This window comes from Lepisosteus oculatus, chromosome 6 (genome assembly GCF_040954835.1).
Source record: "Lepisosteus oculatus isolate fLepOcu1 chromosome 6, fLepOcu1.hap2, whole genome shotgun sequence".
Lineage (NCBI taxonomy): Eukaryota > Metazoa > Chordata > Actinopteri > Semionotiformes > Lepisosteidae > Lepisosteus > Lepisosteus oculatus.
In genome coordinates this window covers 12,831,682-12,846,003 of record NC_090701.1, presented here as the reverse complement: position 1 = coordinate 12,846,003, position 14,322 = coordinate 12,831,682, and the positions used below count along the sequence as shown (strand labels likewise).

At 36.9% G+C, this 14,322-nt stretch overlaps 1 protein-coding gene across 4 annotated transcripts in view; it reads left to right on the top strand.

Moving 5' to 3' along the window:
* Positions 1-14,322, top strand: part of esyt2b (extended synaptotagmin-like protein 2b) — a 65,424-nt gene that overhangs the window by 29,706 nt on the left and 21,396 nt on the right. For all 4 annotated transcript variants that reach the window (XM_015354868.2, XM_015354867.2, XM_015354869.2 and 1 more), the window contains exon 7: positions 7,433-7,488. In XM_015354868.2, coding sequence (XP_015210354.2) covers positions 7,433-7,488 — 56 coding nt within the window. The remainder of the gene's footprint in view (positions 1-7,432; positions 7,489-14,322) is intronic.

The window sequence follows — 14,322 nt, the reverse complement described above, 5'->3', positions numbered from 1 at the left end:
CTCTGCCCTTGCACCTGACATCTCACATGGCTTCTTACCTGATTGAAGGGGGTTGCGCACTTTCGAGAAGCATTTGACTTCTTGTGTTTTCAGTTGTGCTTGCACACCATTGTGTACTCTTCTTAATAATTTGAATAAAATAATTAAATCATACAGGTTGATGGCTCCAATGAGAGGTTTTTACATGATTGTAAACCCTGTGGTTAAACTTGTCTCTAAACAAGCTCTAAAAACCATGCACAGCTGGCAGATATCCACTATTACTGTTGCTTAATTGTATATGCTTTTGTTTCCATCTGTATTCATAAGTGTTCCTGAGCTATGGATTTTATAGAACTGGTAGTAAAAAGTGGATGGGGAAATTTTCAGTTTTTACAACCCTGATAATTCACATGGAAGATTCTTTGTTGCAGAGTATCGCTGTGAAGGTCTTACATGTTTACTAGATCCCTACACAACACATATTTAAGGAGGTTCTGTTTACGTTTTAAACTGTAACCTGCCCACTGAATTTCCATGCCAAAAAAGGCCTAACAGTTCCACTTTTAATTCAGCTGGTCCAATGGACATCTCCCAGATCTCTGCTTTTAAATGTGGTACCCCTCACTAAGTCAAAGGGAATTGGAGGAATAAACGTTTAAGAATGGGAATTCAGTTTAGTCTGTTTGCTGGATATATGATTTGTTGTATTAATTAAAAGCATATTTAATGCCTAGATCTTCATCACCAGTACCAGCTTGGAAGGGAAGTTGACCACATAGATGAGATACAAACTCTTTACTCATAATTACTCATAATAAGCTGATCACTGGGACTTCCGAACTGTGGCATGTAACTGCTAAGAATCCTGGTCTGCGTGCACTGTTCTTACTCTGAATTTGAAACTGCCCTGTCACTTTATTTGCCTGCCTTGTTGCCTTGCCAACTGTCAGAACAGACCCTTATCTCTGCCTTCTATGGGCAGAACTCTTGTAACTTTGGTGCTTTTATGGGCAAAAGTATGACTCATGTCTGTGTAGTTCGGATTTATGTAATGTGAATGTCTTTGCAAAAAGCATCTCTCGTGTTTATTATGCATTATTTCAGATCTGGAATTTACATTTATTAATGCTAGTAAACAAATGTTTGTGGTTCTTTTCAAAATTATCCTTTTATACACATTGAAAATTTTGCAGTGTCATTTCATGTTTTTTTTTCTGATTTTTTGGAAAGTATGTTAGTAATAAAGATCAGAACAGGTAGTTATGAGAATGAAAAAGTTTTTGCTCTGAAAGCTTAAACATTTTACATGCATGATACAAACAATGAAGACATTTTCATGCAGGAAAAACAATTCTATAATGTTTTTATAGTGCCGGTTAAAACATTCACAGTCATCTGTCATTTAGAGCTGTTCATTAAGTGGGTGTCAACACAGATGAGAACTGAAATAAATATGGAACGTTCAGTGGGAAATGTATAGCTTAATCTTTCATGTTTTCATAATTAGTAGAAATCAAGATTGAAGACGGGGGGGGGGGTTGGGTTTGTATCACAAAAATAAACTCTTAGAGATCCTCCGCTGTTAACTGCAATGTCTGCCTTTAACATTATGAGTGATGGGTATGTCACTTCTCCTGTACAGTTGTTATTATTAGAAGGGCCTGTAAGGTTTGCTTGTCTGTGTGGATGACATTGCTTCCCAGCATCTAATCGGGTGGCTCAAGAAGAACATATTATGTGGAAGGAGTGTTTTTTAGGACCGTTTATCTCCAGCAACCTAAGGCTGCGTCGATTGTTTTAGGGAATTCTCTTTTTTAGTTTATAGTATAATGTCAGTATACTGTACTGTATAACGTCCCTCCAGACCAGTGGTTAATTGCATCTAAAAATGTGCAGAAACAAGTCATATTGTTGTTTTATGAGCTACAGTAGCTATATTATCTACAGTTTTTTACATTAGTAGATCTTGTGGACCAAACCCTGGTGAAAATCATCAGAGGTAATGACATTTTGAATCTCCTATAACCTCAGTATATTGACATTATACTATATGGGGGACACCAACCTCTAGGATTTTTGTTTCACACGCCTTAAGTAGAACTTTCAGACAAATCGTTGCAGGAGAATTGAGGTGTGTTAGCCACACCAACTCATTAAATAGCTGCTCATTCCTCTTCAAATATTTAACCTCCCATAATTATCTCACTTTTAGCACAGTTGAGTCATCCTTGACTGAAAAAAAAAATCCTTCCTTTTGCTATCAAACCTAGTGCAGATTGCTGTTTGGTGTGATTTTGTTTTTGCTTTGGTGCAGGATGGCGCAGACGTCTGCCTTTGCTTTCATTGACATCCTTGTGTCAGTGCACTCATCTCCAGTGTGCTCTTCCAGGCATTCCTCACCCCCAATGCTTGATATTCCTAAGATCCTCTTGAATTCCTTTCTTATTACCTGTTTAATTAACATTTCTGGCATTTTTTTCTGTGTTCTGTGTCTATGCACTCCAGGTTTCGATTTGGTTCATCATTGTACTTGCTGTCTTAGACTTCATGCCACTTTCTCCCTTGAGCCTCTTAGCTGTTGACCCTGCGGAGTTTCTGGTCTTCCACCATTTTCACAGTTGCCGAGTAGGCATGTCGTTCATTTTAAGAGCGACTTGCTTTAAGACAAGCTAAGAAGCAGAATACCATGCCATGGGCATCTTTAACAGGAATTAGGATGTGTGTTTTCATGTCAATATATGATTAAGGAGAGGAACTGCAACTTGGGAAAATCCGTACACTGTAGAATATCAACTATATGTAAATATAATATAATTTTTTTTTCATGAGCTGATTACTGAATAATGTGCCTTCCAAATCCCATTTTGAACGAACCATTTTCTGCATCATGTTACTGTATACGTTAACGATTATTTTTTTCATAAAGCACTGATAAAACTGTTTTATTTTGCTTGGAAAGTACTAATGTGTCCCCCCTAACTGCTGTTCCTGTGGATACAAATCTTGGCAGCAGTTCTGAGGATGAGTCATTGGAGCACAGCTGCAATTTTTCACTATGCCAGCCAGCCTGGCAACTGGAACAACTCTTAACTTATTACAACAGCTTAGGAGTAGAGTGTACCCTCCCTGTTTGTTTTTTTCTTTAACAGAAAATAAGTTAACCATTGTGAAACCTCATTCTTGAATTTTGTGGACGAGAGAGAGTCTAACAGGTGTTATACACTGTTGTGAAAAAAAATGTTGTGGCTACTGTAAATATGTGTAAATTTACCTCCCAAGTGTGGCCAAGTGGTTTTTAAATTGCAGTGCTTCATAGACAACTGACCTGTTTCAGGTATGGATTTGAGTACACTGCCAATACTCTACTCCTGCTGTTTGGAGTGGAACCAGCCATGGAGTCCTATTTGGGTCATAATTTAAAACCTGACACAACAACTGTTGATTGGAACCTGACTCCAGTCAGAAACGTTTGAAATCCTTTGATGTTTTTAGTTTTTTAGTCTAAATGACCAGGTATTCTTCTCTGTGATAACAGAATACTTTTCACTAGATTTTTTTTTATTTACAACTAATTCCTTTCTATGGAAATCAATATATTTTTTTTAATTAAGAGTACAGTAGCTGCCTGGGGTTAGCCTCAACAGTGAAATGGCCTCATTCTAAGGGAGCTGTAGGGAAAAGACCTGGAGTGGAAAACTCATCTCCACAGCTGGGTATTGCATATCAACTAGTTGCCCTACTGTAAAGGCAGAAAGAGGGTGAATCAATTAATCCAGTAAGGGCAACAGACATGTAGTCTGTAAACATCACTGTGAGTCACTAGGCCAGTACCAGTCACACCATCTGCAGTTCTGGAAATGCTGTTACTTTCCATTGCTATTCTCCTGCAGTCTAAAGAAATCATTTCAAGATGTTGCAAATCCGTGGATGAATTTACAGTGTTCTTGATCATCCTTTGCGTAGCTTGAGTAATCAAGAAGATAGATTCCAAAGCAAATGACTAAAGAAAAAATTGGGCCTATTGCTCTTTTTCAGATAATCAGTCTGGAAATTTAAATATTTGAACCATTTTTCAACAAATATACTGTAGCTTTTGCATCCATTATATTGAATTTATGCTATATAACAAAGTATACCCTTTACATATCAAAACTTATTTTAGAAATTCAGCGAACATACCCAACAAAATCAGTACAAAACAGTCAAATCTGTTAAGGGTCTCTCCTGAATAACTTTATATTTCTGGGGGCAGGTGCAAAGGCAAAATTTTCTTTTACAATTGTTCAGTGACAGCACAAGTTTCACTTTATTTCTGTGAAACTGTTGTTTTGAAAGAATAAGGGTTTATTATTTAGCTTTCTTGTAAGTTAATTCTACAGTGAGAATGGGCAACGATTCTGTTGCTATACAACGTTTGCTTTCCTTATATTTATATTGATAGGTACAGAAATAGTCACTTCAGTCTTTTCTTTATGAGGCAAGAGCACTAAATTTCCTCGCAGAAAGTTTATAGATCCTTTTCAGTTTTAACTTGACAAAATGCATATGTTTAAGGTGATGCATACAGTATATTGTTGTGGTCACACTTTTTGGGAATCTGTGCTTTGTTGTGCAGTTTCTGTACTGCACTGGTAAATATTCTGACATGGATTTTACAGCTTTCCTACTAAATGTCAAGGGTACATAACTGTATTGATTTCCGAATGAAAGCATTTGGCTGTAAAAAAATGAAATATCTTTGAGTATCTACGACTGATTTCAATTTTATAAAAGGTAATGTGAAAAATGCCTCTAAAAATGCAGCATGAAAGCTTAATTACTTGTAGTAAAGACATTTCTACTTTATGCACATTACTTTTAGATGGGGGTTTTAAAGAGTCTTTGAAGACTCGTAACAAAATCCTCCCTTAGGCGCAGAAAAACCTCATATCCCTGTGATACTAATAGTATATAAAATCGGCTCTCTTGTTCAGTGGCAGTATTTCAGTAGATCTTTGAATTTGTAACTTTCTTTTTAATATGTTGGACTTAAGTTTGATTTTTCTATCTATCATTATTGAAAGGGATTTTTTGAAAACTGGTTCTCCAACCAGAAAAGTAGAAAACTTTAAATTATTATTTTGTGCGATTAGTATTTTCATATTATCCTGTTTTACGTTTCTTGTTCATCCTGTTATATGCATTTATGGACTCTGTATCAGTGGAGTTGCTTAGTTTCTCTGACTGCTAACTACTGTGAGGAAGCATGCACAGGAAGGAAAATGTGATGGCATGAATAAAAGATTGTTTGTTGATAGTGGTACTGTGGGCTTAATGTACACCTGTTCCCTTGTTTTATATAACTCAAACTTCATTTCCTCCCAGTCTTTATCAGAGGATGTGTGTTAATTAAACTTAAATGGGAGCATGACTCCCTAAAAAAAAAGCAACAGCAGCAACCTACAGATCAGACAGAGCACACTGAACATTGAATTGCTTAATTCTGTGATCCATTTTTATTTTTTTAAAGTTTGATAGAAATTTCAGATATTGCAGTGAAAACATTTATGTCATTAAGTCTTATGAGTTTAAGTAGATGTTCTGTCATTCTGCAGAAGCATATTAGTAATGTTAAGATGATCACATGCTTTCCTCATGTTCTACATAAAGGGACTTTTGTAACTTTATGATTTCTTGCTCTAATTGTTGGAATCAGCGTGTGTCACAAGTCTGTTATGGATAGATGCTAAAGTCAAGCGATGGTCTGGCTACTGTGGACAGAAGCTAAATTATTCCAGAACTATATATCTTTATTCATATACTGTAAGCAAACACAGTCAGACAATGAGACAATAAGGAACAAGTGCTGTACTGTCTTTATCACTACACTTCCCCAGTCCAGATGCTGTACGTAACCTGCCGTTGAGAGATATATATATAATGTGATGAACATGGCTTTTAGCATCCTCAGTAACGTTTTGCATGCATTGACAGCAATATCAATGATAACATAACATCCTACCTTATTTCTGTGTTTTTAACATCCGTCTTCTACTATATCTACCCAACTGGCTAATGTGCTTTTTGGGAAGCATCCAAGCAAAAGCCAGGGTTAGATGAGATACACTGTTACAATTTCTGAAGCTCTCGTGTTTGGCCCATGACATAAATACACAATGTATACATACAGTGCCTACACAGTACAGTACATACAGTACAGTAAATCATTTGTAATTTAGCAAAAAGGGACCTAATTGGAAGGTGGTGAATGCTTCTGCAAGACACTGTTTACAATGCACAAGATTCTTGCATTATATCTGATGTTTATCTTGAAATTAGCCTTCTGAACCTGTTTGCTGAATTGGGTTACTCCACATTCTGATCATGTGATGTTTGCTGTGAATTGTTGTGACAGCTGTACAATTACAATAAGAGTATCTAATGAAATGAAAGTCAGTAAAAGCCAGGTAGAACTCTTTAAGTCTCTAATTTTGTATGTGTATAAAGTATAGGAATTGGATGGATGACATAACTTTGTGTGGGTGGTTTAATAAAACACAGAACAGTGCTAAGTATCAAGTATGTAGATTACTGATGTGTGTTTAAATATTGATTTATCCTTAGACCAAAAAGTTTACGTCTTACTTGCAAGTTAACATGTAACTGCTGGTTTTAGACGTGTAAGCCAAACCTAGAAAAGCCTCAGTTTCATTTAGCAAAAATAAAGAGAAGGAAAGTGGCAATTTTTATATTCAATTTGTGCAGAGAAAATTTTCTTAAAATCCCAAGCACTTCTCTTAAAAATTTGCTTTCTACCTTATTAGCTCTGCTCCAGAATAGAATGTTCTGTTCATAGTGTATAAGAAGTAAGGAATCCACCCCACCTCCATAAGACAGACACTTACTGTATGCAAGACCATGAGTTCATTTTTTAACCAGTTTTTAACCACAAATCTGTGTTTTCTTCACAATAGCTTATCTTTTACATTTTCTTTGAGAGTTACAAATCTGATTCAGAGCATTGGGAAATATTTACTTTGGCGTTATTGATCTTTTTTGCAATAGGTGGTGAGGAATTAAAGGAAAAGTGCAAGATGTGTACATTTATTTTCGTTAATTAATGACTGCCATGTGTGACGTGGTATCTTTTTCGTGGTTTATTACTTAAGGTGGCTCTCAGTTGAAATAGCTACTGCCCTTTCCTTACCTTTTGGAATATTGTTAACTTGGAATGCCGCCTTTCCGTTATGTCAAAACCTCACCTTTTGGTGTTCTACGAATGATGCTGAATTTGGTACTTCAGAAACGTTCTCTCTTCCTTTGGCTGTAATAAATGTATTGATTTTCTAACCAGGTCATTATAATAAAACAACTGGGGGACACTAAGGTAGTTCCCATTGCTGTATGTTATTGATTTTCAGCATTCAATCACCGTATCCTGTATAACAATGGACTTTGCTTTCTTCTGCAGCTGCTGGACATTAACTGGACAGGCCTCACAAATATGTTGGACATTCCTGGATTAAAGTAAGTGAGCAATCAAAGGAAATAAAACAATAGAAGGCAAGCTTCCTTTTCTACCATGTATCTCACACCATTCAAGTGTCTTTGCCTTTTGGTCATTACATGCTGTTCTATATCTTTATTACATCTATGGGTTCAGTATACTGCTCACTACAGCATGCAAGCAGGGATGTCAGACGACAGCTGCCACCATCTGAATATTTTTCCAATACTGTGTTTACTGCTATCGCTTGACCAAGAGTGAGGAAGAATATTGAACTGCTTGCTTACAAAGAACCAGATCTGTCGTGTATTCAGGTGGCTGAATATCACTGATCACTGCTCCCTCTGCTTCTCCACGTAGTAATAGTATATGACATAGTTTAATATTTAATCTCAATATTGGTTAAAAAAATGCTTGTGGGCAAAAATGCCGATTCACCTGCAGATCTGATTTACTGTCAGCTGTGCAAAATCTGTTGAAAGCTGTACTCACTTGTGTGTTTTGGGGAAAAACATTTCCTTACTTCAGTATGTCTTTATGAGGAGCAGTGCATACATATGAGGAGTACAGTGCATGATCAAGTTTGTAAAACCCTTAGATTACTCCGTAGTCATGTATATTTTATACCTAAAACATACTTTATTTAAAACATCTTCATTAAAGTCTTAATAAAGTATTAAGATATTCTGGTTAATGTAATTTACACATTGATTCAACAGTAACTAACCTCGTGATTAAGTGTATAAACCCTTAGATTCAGTAACTGCTGACACCTTCTTCAGCAGCTGTAAATGACCTCTCCTAGGTGGGTTTCAGGCAGCCAGGGCGTCCACAGCTCTGACAGGAGGGCATGTTGGAGTTTGTTCACTCGACTTTAATCTCCCCATGAAGTTAGAGGGGTGAGAGTGGGAAACCCAATCCAGTTGAGTTACTGATTTCATAATGAGTGAATGCAAAATAGAAAATAATGTGCGTTATAAAGTACAAACGAATGAAGTGTTTGAACTAAAGATTTCTGGGTGATGCAGCAAGACCAGCAAGACAGTGGTCCTCAACATGCAAGCGTGCCTCATCAGAATGACTGAAGTGAAAACCCAGTCCGAAACGCCATTGAAATGTCATGGCAGGACCTGAAATGAGCTGTTCATGCAAAGAAGCTTTTAAATGTCACCGACCTGCAGCAGTTTGATAAGCAAAACTAGGCCTAAATTCATTAAAGGCAATGCAAGAGAATGGTAAACAGTGACAGGAAACATCTGATACTTTCATTAAATGTTATCAATAAAAAATGAGCAATTTGGCAAACCCTGGTACCCTGTAATAGATATGCTACATCTTTTGTGATATTGATGTACTTGTTAGTAGTTAAGCATGAATTTTTAAAATGCACTTAATACTATGATCCGTTCCAGGAATCTTCTTGTAATTGTAATGGTGGCAGTTACTGTAATGATGGAAGTTGAGGATTCAGCTACAAATAGCGGACAATCAAAATGGAAATAGCAATGTAAAATCTGTTAACAGGGCGCTGGCCCACAGCAGAATCTACAACAATCTACTGTAGATGTCTCCATGCCGGATGTCACGCCTTTCTTCCACATGAAAGTCAGTCTTCAATGAATCTTATTCCCCTTCTTCCTGTGAATTTAAACTTGCATCACTGCACTTCTCTGTGGAGTTCTTGGCAGACTGTTCTTCATTAAGCTGGATGCTTGTGGCCCAGGTTGAAATTTAGATAGATACTTTATTGATCCCGTGAGGGAAATTGCAGTGCAACAGCAGCTTTACACAGACAACACAGCCACAGTGTAACGAATGATACAATAATAATAATAAAAGGACAATACATACAATACACTCAGTACAGTGAGGGGTGCACTAAAAGAGTTACTCACAGTCCGGACACACAAAGAACAAACTAGAACAGAACAGTACGCAGAAAAATCATATCACACATATGAATATAAATATAGATGTAAATATAGATATAAATATAGATGTATTGCACGGGTCCCTGGCATATATTGCACAAAAAAACGGTTGTAAACGGGAAAAGAAAAGAAAGAGAACAGATGTAGCAGTAGATGTGTAGATGCGTTCAGTCCAGAAACAGGTCACTGTCAGTGTTGCCTCTCCCCAGACGCAAGGTGGATGCGTTGTACAATTTGCAGTCGGTCGCTCTGCAATGGCCTGCCTATTTTGTTTTGTACATGCACTCTGAATTAATGCAACGATATCATCATCATAAGTATGAATCCAAATATCAGCATCTGCCCACTGTTATCCTTTGCTTCCAATGTCTTTTCCCTTAGTGTCCCATGCTGACATCTTAAGTGTTTCTCATGAACACAGAGTCATCAGGTTGAGCTGTATTGGTTTCTTAAGCTCCTGCATAATGTGCACTGCATAATAACAGTCACCATACTGTATTTTTCTAAGTCACTGAGCTCTCCTTTTTCAGTCATGCTTGCCAGAATTGCAGGCAACCAGGTCCAGCATTTCATGCGTATACATGCTGGGATGTCATTTGCTTAATTAACACATGAGCCTCAGCTGATACTTGGTGTCCCTCATTTACCCAAGTGTTTCCATTGTTCTGTATTTGTGTTTTGTTCTTTCCAAAATCTGTTGCACTGCCGTTAGTGAACATTGTTACAGTCTGATTAGAAACATGGTGCAGGGGCATATTGATCAGTTCTGTGAGCTAGCAGATTTGTTGCAATTTAACAAGAATAGGTCATTTTCTTTGCTATTTTTGTTTTCTACATTTAATGACAGGTGTGTCCATAGACAGAATCCTTTGTTACTCAACTGCCATGGCCCCCAAAAGTCAGAGTGAAGTCCCTCTTCAAGAAATGTAGAGCTAGAGAAATATGAGCTTGTTCAGTCAACATCAGACATCCTTGATTTTATTAAGAGCAAGGCATGTTTATCATTTCAAGGTTCCTCAAGGCAGAAGGGAAAGACATTTGAAAGATGTAAATCCAAACACATACTAAAACCCTTTAAACTCTTAGATCAAGAGTTTAGATCTTAGATCACTGTTAAGATGTAAAGTTACTCAACCCACAGTTTCATCATTGTCTCTTTTTATAGAAAATGAGTAACCAGTAAAGCCCAAGAAAATGCTTGTACTGTACAGTATGTAGTTAAAAGTGAATTTGAGTTGAAAAGCATCCCTAGTCCGAAGTGGAAATTAAGAGTGGGTGCATTAGGACTGAAAAGCAGTGAGCACCTCCTTGCTCAGAGACTCTCAGTTATGCGTCATGAACAGATTTTACCAGTTAACAATAGAAGCTGACTCTCTGAGAGGAGACCACTGGAATTTGGGATTAACAACTGGATGGAATTGTGGAAATTCCGATAAGTAGCCAGTAAACAAGGAAGGATAGGCCTCTTTTTATTTGTAGATATTCTTACATCTATTATTTACTTTGTGATTGTTTTTAAATATCTTTTATGTATTTAATTAGCTTTTATTTATTTTTAAGTACTGCATTTAGTGAGGACCTGTCAAAATGAATGGAACCTAAGGTGATGAAAGCAGACACGGACATTCAAGATTCCCTTAAATGGAAAAAATCACTAGGTTGTGGAGAAAAGCACTGCCCACCCATGTAATTATATCTTTAAATGAGCAGGTGGGAGAGAGACAGGAACCTCCCCATGGCGTGATACATTTTTAAGATATATGAGTTGTTTTATTTTGTTTTTGTATTTCCTGAAGTATTTCCTGAGGATATAGGCACACAATGAATGGGCTAAAGTGCACTGCAAATCCTTTGTTACCCCCTGTTCCCCTGTAAAATTTAATTGTGAAGGTTATTAGACTATTTACACTATCTATTATGGAATTAAAGTAGTGTTGTTTTGCTTAAATAACCACAGTAACCATGTTATTTAGTAGCATCAGCATCTAATTGATTTTGTTTTTCTTTTGAGGGATTTTTTTATTTTGTAATTATTGATCAGGCAGTTGTTTGTGTAGTCACATCTGAGGTTTGTACAGTTGGGTTAGTAACAACTAATGGTTCAGTCCAGAAAGAGTCTATTATCTTATGCTGTATGGTTACATTCATGCTATGGAAACCTATTAAAATCATAAATTAATGTAATGAACACCACGCTGGCTTGAATATTAGCTGACAATGCCCTGCATAGGAAGGATATGTTGTTTTTAAAAGGCATAGCTTCTGATAAGTTGCTCAAAAAGTGAACAGGCACAATTGAAATACATTTTGGACCAAAGTAAATTGAACTCCATTGCCTCAATTAAGATTCTCAAACCTGAGTGTCGGGGTCCCAACAGTAACCTTAGTAACACCTGAGATGAGATGCAGTTTAATTAAAGTGACTGTGTCCTATTCAATCAAATTCTAATTAGCATATGTTGACTTCTCAGTGTCCTTACAGATTCCATGGACTTCCTGGGGAAATGTAGTAATGGAAGAGATGGGAGAAGTATCTTTCACAAGCAAAATGTTACAATTTTGTGCTATTGGATAGTTGGGGAGGGATGCTCTGCTTCACAAAATCTCCCACTATTCACATTGAAAACCAATAACACAAAACCTCGTCTATCTTAGGGCTTTAAAATAGCAGTGATGAATTAACAGCTAGGCAGCAGGTTGTAAATTTCTACCTTCTTGCTCCATTCCTCTTTTATCACCTGAAACAAGTAAAGCACAAGAGTTCCCGATTCATTCCCAGTTGCCTATACGAATACGAATGTGAGACATACAGTACTTTATAATTACGCCTCCCATGACTATTGTTCTGGTTATTTTTAATGTTGAAAATAGACACACCTTTTGCCTTGAAATGTGGCAGTCCTGGTTATTCAAGTATATGGAAACAGAAACTTAGGTTACCTTGAGGATCCAGTGTTTGCTCCACCCATTACAACAGCCTGTGCATTTATAGCATAATTAGTGTGCATGTCCCTCACGTTTCCTCTGGAACAAGGCCATTTTACACCCAAAATACATGACTTAAGGAAGGGAGGGGATCATCAGGGTGCTCCCTTGTTACAGTATTTCCTGATATTCTTACAGATACTGTAGTACTCGTCCCATTTTCTTTAAACTTAGGTGACTTAATTTTTGCTTCTGGACTGAAGTTCACTTATTACAAACTACCAGTGCAACAAAGCAAACATACAATACCGATGGCTAAAACACCTACTGTAGCATTTTTATGCAGGAGCCGCTTGTACAGTAATAATGTACAGTTATGCTGTTAATAATACTAAAAAACAAACTATCTTTTGGAGTCTGAAAAAGCAGAAAAGCATGAACAATATTTTAATGATTCTGTTATGCTTTTAGCACTTTATGTTCACTGCAACTGTTAATAGTTGTTGAAATGAAGAAATTTGGTGACGTTTCGAGCTTTACCTCAAGCAGTGTTCATAACTCTCAAGAAAGGGCGTGTTGCTTAAAAAAAAGCAGTTTCTCTTTAGTTTGGTCATTATAAGAAACATTGCTTCCCTCTGGTGGACTGAAGAGAAACATGATCTACTGAAGATGTGTTTCAGCTAGGAGTAATTGGTATTTGATACTTTCACAGTTTAAGGATGGATGTTTGGAAAGTAATTCCTATGTTTTTTTGCCATAATTGAAGTTTAGAGGACACCTTTAACTGGTGCTCCAGCATATCTTGAGTGCTCTAACGCCAGTTGTTCTATTCATCACTGACCTCCTGTTTTAGACTTAATCCATAAGCTAACCTGTTTTTATCTTTCTGTTAATAGCAGGTATTTCATGTGCACACTTCATATGTAAATTTATATTTAAATGCATTTTTATAAGCATGTTTGTTGGCACATTCTGCCTTCAAGAATTTGTAATGCTACAGTATATGTTGATCTGATAGTCTTGTTCATCTTGGCAAGTCGTATTTAAGGTTCTAGTAACTGTACCGATTTAAGACAAAGTGTCAACAATTATTTCAGCAGCTAAATAAAGCCCCCGAATTTGAAGAAATGCATATTCACCCTCTGAACAGGTTATGTAACCTGCCTGTCCTGTAACTGATTTAGTGACTCGGCAGCAGGTGTTCCTTTACAAGTTGCAAGACTGCAGAATGAACTTCATGAAAATAGTTTTTCTAGAACCTACAAATACCACTAATGTACACGTTAACAATAACACAATTGGAAAAAAAATAAATTAAATTGTGAGTTTTTTCCTATACCTAATACACTGAAAATAATAGAATGCATTAAAAAAACAAATGGGACAGTTCTGGGTCATTTTCTTTAGTTTACATAGCAGGAGACACACAAGCATTTGTTATGTTCTGTGTTGCTGTACTGTAAATACCTCCGACAAAAAGGTCTCCAGTTACATACACAATTCACGTCATTGCTTTCAAAGCAGGGAATGTTAATGAAACCAAAGATTTTGCACAGTGCTTGCTTGGTGTTGGGAAACAGACTGGTACTGCCAGCTGCAAAGAGAACAAGAGGGAGAACGTTGTGCTAGATTCTGGAAATCCACATTCTGGAATACTCTCTGCGTGAAATGAAAGGAAGCTCTTCTTTGATTCTCAAGAGCATCCTCTCTGTGGATCCCACTGCAAGGTCATCTTTCGGTCTCTGAGCTCTCGGACACTGTGCTGTGGATGGACAAGATTCTGCTGATGCTGTTACTTTTCATTGCACACTCTGTGATGGATTATTTATTGAAAGCCATTGAGTTTCTTTAATGTATATACATTCTAAAGGATTTTCACTTTGCCCATGTCCCCAGAAATAAAAAAAAGATGGAAAATCTCAGTGAGAGTGTAGTGGGATGGAAAAAATAATTAAAGTTGTTATTTTAGAACTCAAGCTCCAAAGTGTTTGTGCTTTT